Source organism: Gorilla gorilla, chromosome 21 (assembly GCF_029281585.2).
Source record: "Gorilla gorilla gorilla isolate KB3781 chromosome 21, NHGRI_mGorGor1-v2.1_pri, whole genome shotgun sequence".
Lineage (NCBI taxonomy): Eukaryota > Metazoa > Chordata > Mammalia > Primates > Hominidae > Gorilla > Gorilla gorilla.
The window spans coordinates 11167449-11178596 of NC_073245.2; the positions used below are offsets into that span (position 1 = coordinate 11167449).

The 11148-nt window shown below is 35.7% G+C and overlaps 1 protein-coding gene across 4 annotated transcripts in view; it reads left to right on the top strand.

Moving 5' to 3' along the window:
• RAD21L1 (RAD21 cohesin complex component like 1) overlaps positions 1-11148 on the top strand; it is a 29908-nt gene that overhangs the window by 16625 nt on the left and 2135 nt on the right. For 2 of the 4 annotated variants that reach the window (XM_031004904.3, XM_055372397.2), the window contains 5 exons: positions 13-239; positions 491-590; positions 1440-1564; positions 3604-3699; positions 6011-6088. In XM_031004904.3, coding sequence (XP_030860764.1) covers positions 13-239; positions 491-590; positions 1440-1564; positions 3604-3699; positions 6011-6088 — 626 coding nt within the window. The remainder of the gene's footprint in view (positions 1-12; positions 240-490; positions 591-1439; positions 1565-3603; positions 3700-6010; positions 6089-11148) is intronic. The other 2 variants (XM_055372394.2, XM_055372398.2) reach the window with 1 other exon arrangement.

Below are 11148 nucleotides of genomic sequence, written 5' to 3' on the forward strand. Positions count from 1 at the left end.
TCTTATATTTAGACATTGCTGAGAAAAGGAAAGGCAAAAAGAGGAGATTGCTCATAGATCCTGTCAAGGAGCTCAGTAGCAAAGTTATACATAAACAGCTTACTTCCTTTGTGGACACACTCATGGTTTTGGAACTTGCACCTCCTACCCAAAGATTGATGATGTGGAAGAAGAGGGGAGGAGTGCATACACTTCTGTCAACTGCTGCCCAGGATTTGATTCATGCTGAACTGAAAATGGTAACAGTTCCTACCCTTCTACATGTGAGCAATGTCTGGTTATAAATAAATAATAAATAAATAAATAAACACATATTTACGTACATATATAACAGAATTTAAACTTGTGAAGAAGTACTTCCTCATTTTGAATTAATTTTCTGTATTGTGTGTATGAATTATAGTTTTTCCTTTTTAGATATGTGCTTGTGTTTTCTTGAATTGCTTTGCTGGTACAAAAACAAAAAAAACAAAAATGTGTATTTTTACAGTTGTTTACAAAATGCTTTCTGTCCTCTGGCTTTAAACTTGGAAGAAAAATGATACAGAAGGAGTCAGTAAGGGAAGAAGTGGGAAACCAAAATATAGTAGGTGAGACTTCTTAATTCTGTTGATGTTGAGGGGAATGCTGTGGAAACAAAAATTTGATGTTTTAAATTTCAAAATGAAGATGGGATCCAATTCCATATTCTCAAGTATAAATGCTAACTCTGGAAGAGTAGTTGAACTTAAATGAAATTATTACTTCGGTATTGCATTTTTCTGCATTTTGGATTAATTTTTGTCCCAGAGATTTCGTTAAAAAGATGAAGTATATATACTATGTAAACCATTCTTATTATCACTCTTTCTACCTCCTTCACTCCCAAAGGCATACTCAAAAATCCTCAAAAAAGAAAATCTTTATATCTAGCAAGATAAATTTTCAGTGTAAAACAACTAACATGAAAAGTCATGTAAGGATAAGAACAGCACTTAATACACTTAACCTGACGCAGATATTTCTGTCTACCCAAAAGGCACATGGAGTATTAATAATCACTGATTATTATCATGATAATTATAAAGTGATAATAAAACCAATTGATGTGATGAGTGAGCTTCCACTTCCTGATCACCCTTCCTGAAGGCATTAAAACCTGCTGAACAATATACCACAATGGGCTTGAACTGTCCATGTTGTCTTGTGAGTGAATGTGTGAGAGCGTGTGTAGAGGAGATGGTTGGCAGAGAATGGGGAGTGGAGGTGATAGAGACAGAGGACAAGAAAGGGAAGATACATATGTGAGACTTGGGAGCAATAAGAAAGTTTGTGTATCCTTTGCTTAAATTCTTGGATCCCAACATGTCTGTCAGAAGTTTTCTTTTGTTACAACCATATCACAATTCAAGTTTGAAAGATATTTTGGTGAAATTGTCTTTATTTCCTTGATAATTCAGAGACATCCATGATGCAAGAGCCAAATTCCCAGCAAGAGTTTAGTAAACCCCAAACTTGGAAGGATGTGATTGGTGGATCTCAGCATAGCTCTCATGAGGATACCAATAAAAATATTAACTCTGAGGTAAGTTATCCAGAGAGAATCGTAAAAATATTTTATTTTCTACAGATATAGTAAAGGAATGTTGGGACTCTGGTATATTTTCTTACATTTGTGTAGTTCATATTTCATTTTAAATTGTTTTGCAATTTGTTTAGTAAGTAGCAGGGCAAAACATGATTTTCTTCTGCAGAATTTTTCTAGGAGTTTAGGATGTAAATTGCAAGATAAGGTGGTTTCATACCGAATTAGTATTTTGCGTGATACGTTAAATCAATGATTGTCTCTATGTAAACCTAGTTATATGCTGAGAATCCTACTAGGCCTCGTATTCTTTGTGTCATGGAATGTTTTAGAACTGCAGCCAGTATGCCTAAGTTTTGCTTTTCATCATAAATTCACCCACATATCTCTAAGAATAATATATTTTAGACCCACCAATTCCTTGGCCTTGAATCTGAAAGACTATCTAAAGATCTATGACCAAAACAAAATTTTAAAAACTTTTTAAGATATAATTTTTTATTTGAAAAATATTACTATTTGAAAACACAATTGGAAATAATGTACTTTGAAATATTTTCTCGGTTGTTATTTTACTGGTTGTACAAATATAAATATTATAGCCACACCAGTTAAAAATAAACCAGTGTTTTTCTGGTCTGTTCCATTATCACTGTATTTTGATAACCACTCAGGGAATTCAAAGTCAACCCATGTTGAAACTGAATGCCCTTGGAAGGAAAGACAATTTCACAGTGCATTCAAACAGAATGTATTTTACTAAATATTTGATAATATACTGGATATTGAGACACTGGGTTGCTAGTACTACTCTCTCCCTCACTTGGGCTCAGGCATTTGTTAAAGTGTACCTGACAAAAATTATGATTAGGCAAACCTGTTTAGTTTATGATTTTTTGGAAGGAAAATACAACTGCAGTTATCACAGATATAACAAGATAGATTGTCCCATGGGCTTGAAGTAGAGAGAAGAGAGATCGATGTACCAGTTCTTTTGAGCCTTTACTCCTTTACCTTATGCTTATGCTTTCAACCTTCAATACTCCTCTTATTCTGCTTCCAAAAATGGTTAACAAATGTGAAATATAGTCAAGCATGGGAGCACAAGAACAATAAGGGACAAGAGAATATTGATTCTGATGAATCATTTTCAAATCTTCATAAAACAGAATTTTTATATACCATACCTGCAAAATCGAGAGTATCAAAAATGTAGAATACTCATAGAAATTGAAAGAGAAAAACAAGGCTTCACAAATATGTATATTAAAGAATAAAATGTAACTCCTTATGTTTACTAAAATTTTTTAAAGCTGAGTTAAAAAGCAAGTAAACTATCTTAGAGGAGGCCCTTAATCAAGATCGAGGAGGACAGCTGGGGAATGAAGCTTGGAGACAGGTTGAAGATGGAAAGAGGTTGATAGCTTCTGTAGCAATGAGAAGGGAAGGAGATGATGGGGACTAGGAAATCTCTGTCTCTTTTTCTTTCTTCCTTTATGTCTTCACTCCCCTTCCAACAGACAGGTTCTTCTTCCCTTTTGCCCGTGACAGCTCCAGCAGTGGTGGAAGGAATCCTGTCATGGTCCTCGGTAGGGATATTAATATCCCTTTCCTCACTCTCACTCCCTCTCTGCTTGCCTATTGCAGATCTCTTTCCTCTGCCACCTGGTGTTGGCATGAGAATAGAGGTAGGGTAGTGGGGCTAGATAAAATGCTTCAAAGCAAAGTGGTCTCAATAGCACAGCAGTAGAGACTTTTAATGTGAGGTCTGCAGTAGAGAGGGAAATAGGAAAAGGATAGGAAGCAAGGAGGGAAGGGGCATGCAAGTTCTTCCTTTATGGGAGGCATATGGAAAATTGTAACATTTAAGTCAAAGACTGCGTATCTGGGGTATTTCAGAGATAATATTTTGAGAATGTGGGTAGTATTTTAAATTAGTTTGAGAAGTGAGCATTCATGTGATTAAAGCATTTAATAAAATTAGATTGTTCCTGTATAACCACTGGCAGATTTACCTAACTTTCCCTAATTTGCTTCAGCAGGATATTGTTGAAATGGTGTCTTTAGCTGCTGAGGAATCATCTTTAATGAATGACTTATTTGCACAAGAAATTGAATATAGTCCAGTTGAATTGGTAAATATATGTGTAGTCTTGGGGATGTTCTTAAAAACTTTATTCCTAAATATTTAACACCTTATTTATCTAAAACTTGGCTTTTATAGCTGTCATGTTACTTTCTAAATTTATAATTTAAATTTGTGATTACAACAGAGATGTTTGTGAATAGTTTGATAAAATATTCTGAATTGCTCTGATTTTTTGTCTTTCTTTAATTTCTTTTGAAACTTCAAATACTTTTAAGGGAAAGTGTGAGATTTTTGTGCTTATCAAAAGTAGTGACAGGATTTTAAATGTTGAGAATCACTGTTTTAAATTATTGATATAACATCTCTAAAGAAACAGAACTATATTAAGAGTATGGCCTAGGGCATTTGAAATTTTATCTTATTTACAAAAAAATTGTGGGCAATTTTTCCTTTAACATTATGTGGCACAAGGCTTGTATCTATACAAGGCTTCTGGAAATCTGAAACAAAATAATCTGGTAGTCAGAGGGCCACATGTCAATAGCAAAGACAGAAGTAAAGTCTGATTTCCCTGACTCCCTGCTTATTAACTGTCTTATTTCTCTGGTATTATCCCAGCGTACTGAAAACATTTTTAAGATTGTAAGGAATTTTAGTAAAAGTTTTTTAGTAAATAATATAAAAACACCTAGTAAGCCTGATGTTAATTTGTTTCTATAAAATTATCTATATAATGAGTTCCAAGACTCTTTGATTGCTTTTCATACAAGGAAAAGAGACCGAATTCTCTAGATAATCTAGGACAGAATAAATTACCTGAACTTTTTACCTGAAGTATCCAAACAGCTGAGCCAGAAGTGGGTTAGTTCATTTTTGCTATTCGCTTTGCTTCTGTAGATGCAGGTTATTTTCATACATGGTCAAGCAAACCACAACATAGCACAAGTTCAGCTGTTTTAATAATCCACTAGGCTTTTTACACAATAGATTCAGCTGTAGGGTGTCCAGATAGATCAAGTGGACAGGCTTTAGCAGAATGCACAGACTATTTCTTCTGAGCCTTTCCCTGGTTAGTTTAGTTGTGCATTATAGATGAAGCTAGAGTCTCATGGATCTTTAACAAAGAGGTTTTTACATTTCAAAAACTGCATTTGTTTATTTAAAAATAAAATAAACATTAATAAGTGGGTGTCCTCATTTATCCAAGGACAGACCAGAAAAGAATAATCATAAATTGTAGCTGAAGGGATTTGGAAAACTCTCTAGAATAAAGTGACCGTATTTTCAAATCAGTCTTTTTGGAATATAAGAAAGCATACAGCATAGGCAGGCCCAGGAAGCTGGTATAGTTGGTGGAAATGGGGACTCAGTAGCTCCCAGGCTTAGTCAAAGAGTCCCTTTAGCCTCACATGATTTAAAATGTCACACAGAATATTCTGGTGCTTTCTGTAATTGTCTTGGAGTCTATGAAATTGAAAGCTCTTTTAGCAAGTGTCTAGGCTCCTATACATGAAGGCTAGACAAACAGTGGACATGAGATGAGAGTGACATAGATGCTGTTGGGCTGCATAGTCAGAATTAGCTTAGGAAAAATTATGAAGTAGGCCGGGTTTGTGCCACTTCCCTTCCCCCAACCCTTTGTAAGCCTACTCTTTTATCAGATTCATGAACACCTTTCATATGCTCAGTTTCTGTTCTCACATCATAAGGTGTTAGTTTGTAAGGGATTAGAATACCATTTTTAAATATTGAGGTATTTCTGAAAGTGGTTAAGCCTTAAATACCAAAAAAAAAAAAAAAGAATCTATTTAGATAACATGACAGATATGTCCAAGGCACAGATGCCTTGGACAAGGCATCTCGAAATCTGAAAGATTTCTAACCCAATTGTACACAAACTATTAGACAGCAGTTATATTTAGAGCTTCCATTACCAGATAAGTTCAGATAAAGGCCTTTACAATACAGAAATAGCTGTATGTTTACTCCTGTCAACTGAGTTCAGATTGACCAGAACTAGGATAACCCTAGGCAAAAGTTGTTGTCTTTGCTAATTTTGCTTTTCAAAGTAACTGTAAGACCCTGGACACATTAACAAATAAAGATGGCAGAATCTCCTATTTTGGAGCCTCTTATCAGAAGAGAACCTGGAGAGTACAGGTGTAATTGTGCAAAGGTGGTTTATATTTGTATGTTAGCCTTATTCTTTTTATAAATAATAAAGATTATAAGCTCTTTATTTGGCAGGACCCATTGTAATAATTGTGTTTCTTGTAGAAGCTAACACTATGATGGGCAAATAGTCAGCATTTAGTAAAATTTGCTTAAATTAAATATTTTGTCTATCATTCAAACAGGAGTCATTGAGCAATGAAGAAAATATTGAGACAGAGAGATGGAATGGAAGAATACTTCAGATGTTAAATCGTTTACGGGTGAGATGCTAGGGTTTGTCAACCCTGTTTTTATTTTAAAAAATAAGTAAATACTGACTTCAAGCTTCCATATATTAATGAAAACGCAATAATTTTCCTTATTTTTTTGAGGCCAAATCCCACTAGAGTGCAATGATTTTCAGTAGTATACCCAGGGCTAAATATAGAAGTTTGGATTTGGTGCCTGCATATTCTAATCAACTTCTAACCCACACTCATACCCTTAGATATCTATTCTGTGTCCCATCCTCGTTTTTAGCATGATACCAACTAATTCTCAATATGAAACTTAGTTTATAGCAGTTCAAGAGTGACAACTCAGGTAATTTTTGAATTTAATTTATATTTTTATCAAAATAATACATGTATATTATTTTAAAAGTTCAATAGCACCATGCAATAAGGCTGAAAAGACAGAAAGGACTTTGTCCTACCTCTCCTTATCCTAAGTCCTGCTCACCAGAAGCAACTACATTAAGCTGTTTCTTTTAGTATTTATATCTATATTCTTAATAAACATGCTTTTAGTGCTCTTTCTTGGTATTTCAGCTTTAAACTATATCTACTGAATTCTTTTGACAGAAAACAAAAGTTTAACTTAGTTACCTTCCCCTCCCTAGTATACTTTTAGCATGGTGTTATGTGTTTACAGTGTTATATTTGTAATAGTTATGATGCAGGTTTGATTGCGACAGGGAGCCAAAATATTAGTGGCTTAAAAAAGATAGAAGTTTATTTATCTCTCAGGTAAAAGTTCAATCTGGTATGGCAGCTATGCTCACAAAGTTGTCAGGGACCCAGGTTTCCTTTGTCTTCTCAAGATCCAAAATGGCTAACTACCCACCAGGTCTGTACTCCAATCAGTAGCAAAATTTCCTTTAAGAGTACAACCCAGAAATTGTATCACTTTTTACACTTCATTGACCAGTACTTAGTCACATTGACACATCTAGCTGGGAAATGTAGTCTTTATTTAGTAAGCTTAGTCCCAACTAATAATTCTGTTACTATAGAAGAAGAGAATGGAAATTAAAGGACAGCTAGCAGCTGCTGCCATAAAGACTACATAAAAATTAGTTACATTGAAGCTTCATAGCATAATTACATTTCTTGTCAACTTTATGGTTGTTTTGTCATTACCTCATTTTTTTTCTTTTTTTTATTATTATACTTTAAGTTCTAGGGCACATGTGCACAATGTGCAGTTTTGTTACATATGTATACATGCGCCATGTTGGTGTGCTGCACCCATTAACTCGTCATTTACATTAGGTATATCTCCTAATGCTATCCCTCCCCCCTCCCCCGACCCCATGACAGGCCCTGGTGTGTGTTGTTCCCCTTCTTGTGTCCAAGTGTTCTCATTGTTCAATTCCCGCCTACGAGTGAGAACATGTGGTGTTTGTTTTTTTGTCCTTGCCCTAGGTTGCTGAGAATGATGGTTTCCAGCTTCATCCATGTCCCTACAAAGGACATGAACTCATCCTTTTTTATGGCTGCATAGTATTCCATGGTGTATATGTGCCACATTTTCTTTCTTTTTTTTTCTTTTTTTATTTTTTATTATACTATGAGTTTTAGGGTACATGTGCACAACGTGCAGGTTTGTTACATATGTGTACATGTGCCATGTTGGTGTGCTGCACCCATTAACTCATCATTTAGATTAGGTATAGCTCCTAATGCTATCCCTCCCACTGTGTCCAAGTGTTCTCATTTTTCAATTCCCACCTATGAGTGAGAACATGCAGTGTTTGGTTTTTTGTCCTTGTGATAGTTTGCTGAGAATGATGGTTTCCAGCTTCATCCATGTCCCTACAAAGACACGAACTCATCCTTTTTTATGGCTGCGTAGTATTCCATGGTGTATATATGCCACATTTTCTTAATCCAGTCTATCAGTGATGGACATTTGGGTTGGTTCCAAGTCTTTGCTATTGTGAATAGTGCCACAATAAACATATGTGCATGTGTCTTTATAGCAGCGTGATTTATAATCCTTTACTTCATTTTTTTATTTGCTCAGTGTCTATAAACCCATTTTAATTATTTTTCCAAACTCAGACAATATGACCAAACTCTGACAAAAATACCATTTTTATGGTTTTGTAATATTTTATAATATCTCTTATCAAATGATCCATCAGTTCCATTTTTTTTTCCTTAAAGGTATCTCTCTGGGAGCTCACCATCCTCTTGTTCTGATCCAAACCAGCGGCTGTTTAGGTCTGCTCCATAGTTTTTGTCTTGGGATATTGCTTTGTCATAAACATGGGAATTTGTCTCTTTCCTGTATATATTATTTCCTCTGTGGTTTTGGGTGCTTTGATCTTCCTTTATCTTAAATTTTTTAGTGGTTAACATCCTTTCATAATTTCCTGAGATAAAGAGTTCACGAGAGATAGAGACCCTCCATACCAGCGTGAGCATTTCTTTTACCTTTAACGTGATTGTCTCTAGACGTAAGTTGAAAATATATTTCTCTCAGATGTTGAAGGCTTTGTAACATTGCCAGGATTCTTGTGATGTTATTGAAAGGTCAGATATTGCCTTAGTTGGTGATCCTTTGTAAGTAACCTTTATTTTCTCTCTGGAAGCTTTCGATCTATTATTGTTATTATTATTATCCCTGGCACTCTGGAATTTCATGATGTGCTTTGGGTTTTTTTTTTTTTTCACTTATTGTCCTTACCGTGTAGTGTGTTCTTTTATACAGAAATTTCATGTTCCTGAGTTTTAGAAAATTTTTAAAAATTTCTTGGACTTTCTCCTTATTATTGTTATTTTTTAAAGTTTTTCATAGAGTCAAGGTCCCACTGTGTTGCTCAGGCTGGTTTTAAACTGCTGGCCTCAATTTCCTTTTTATTTATCTGTTTTGTCTTCCTGAAGGGCCAGTGGGTCAGATGTTGGATCTCCTGAACTACCCCTTTAATTTTAATAACATCTTTTATCCTCTATATTAATTTCTTTGTATTTGTGTTTTTCTACCCTCTAGATTTCTTCAACTTTGTCTTCTAGACTTTACTGAATTTTTATATCTGCTTTCACCTTTTTGTTTTCCAGGAGTTTTTTTCTTGGTTACTAACTATTCTTTTATTTTATAGCATCATAATATTTTTATTTAATTATTCAATTAGGTTTCTAAAGCAGCTTTGTTGAGATATGATTAACATGCAGTAAACTATTTATATTTAAAGTATGCATTAGATAAGTCTTGACATATGTGTACAACTGTAAAACCTTCACCACAATCAAGGAGTAAACATATCTCAAACCAGAAAAACTTTCCTTGTGCCCCTTTTGAATCCCTCATTTGCATACCTCCAACTGGCACCCCCATTCCCAAGCAACCACTGATCTGCTTCCTCTTACTATTATCCTAGCCATTTTTCATGGGTACAATGAAAAACTTCTTAACTTCAGAGGTTGCACTTCTGCTCCCTGCATTATCTTTCCTTAGTGATTTTCTTGAATGTATTCCTTTTTGCTCTTTAATATTAGAGATTTTACTCAAATGTCTTGTAGATCCTAGGATTATCTGTTTTTATTTAAGATAGAGACACCAAAAAACTGACTGGAAGTTATATACGCATGAGTAGGGATTGTAGACTTATGGTCTTTATACTGAGGTAATTGGGTGGCACCTCTCACCTTCCCTAGATTGTATTATGTAACTGGGTTTTGTTCTCCCTTAGAATAGTCAGCTTTTCCAGAGTAATCTTTAAGTCTACTGCCTAGGAGATATAAGCATGATGCCAGTGGCTCAGGAACCAAAAGGAGGTAAAGGAGAGGCTGGTTATCTCACTGTTCAGAGTGTAGAATTTCCCTTAATCCCACTGTTTGTGGTATGACACTTCACCATCCACAGCACTAGTGCCCTAAGTTCAAAGCCTCAATGCTTGTTATCTCCAGAAGGGCAACTTCACGCCTTCTGCTGTGTGAGTAGCGGTCTCCGATTTTGTGAGGTTGTGGAGTGGACAGAAGGTCTAACTGTTCCTAAGGAGATTCTCAAGGAATTCTCCTGTTTTCAGCTTCATCCCTCTCCCCAGTTTATGACACACTGATGTCTCCAATTCCTGAGCTTTTCCTAGGTACTGTGTCTCACTCAAATCGGCTTGCTTTTTGCTGGCTTCCCCACTGCCAGCACTTAGGGTTCAGTTGTCTCTACTCTACTAAGTCAGTTATGTCTTCCACTTTCTTTGTCTTTATCTCCTTCGTCACTTTTTCTTCCTTTACCTTCATTTCAGAAGGGTTTCTGAAGGGAACACAAATAAACACTTATGTTTAATCTTGCATATTTGTCCCTTTAGGGTTTTTCAAAATAATTCTTGAAATTGAAAAAGCTGTCCTTATTCTCTCCCGGGGGGAAAAGCCATCCAGTTCTCATCTTTTCTCTCAAGGCAGGGAATAAATGTAGGCTGGATATGCCATCTTTGAAAGGTTACTGACCCTGGGCCACACCTTTGGTTAAGATAAAGTATGACAAAGTATTTAATTTATTAATTTGTTGACTGTTATGGACAAGCAAAACCTTGTATATGGTATTTCTAAATATGCTTCACAACTATCCAGGGTGTATGATTCTCATAGGGACATTGGCCAGTATTCACTACAGTACTTGTTTTCTTTTTTCTTTTTTTGAGACAGGGTATCACTGTCACCCAGGCCAGAGTGCAGTGGCATGATCTCGGCTCACTGCAACCTCTTCCTCCTGGTTTCAAGCAATTCTTCTGCCTCAGCCTCCCAAATAGCTGGGATTAGAGGCGCGTGCCACCATGCCCAGCTAATTTTCGTATTTTAAGTACAGACAAGGTTTCACCATGTTTGCCAGACTGGTCTCGAACTCTTGACTTCAAGCAATCTGCCCTCCTTGGCCTCCCAAAGTGCTGGGATTACAGGCGTGAGCCACCACGCCTGGCTGCACTGCAGTATTTCTAACTAAAAAATTACACTTCTACTCTAGGACTCTGTTTCCAAATCCTAGTCTTCATGAAAAGAGTTATCTTCATCCATAATTAAAATACTTTATTGTACCTCAATTATTTTCAGTAGGTACACAG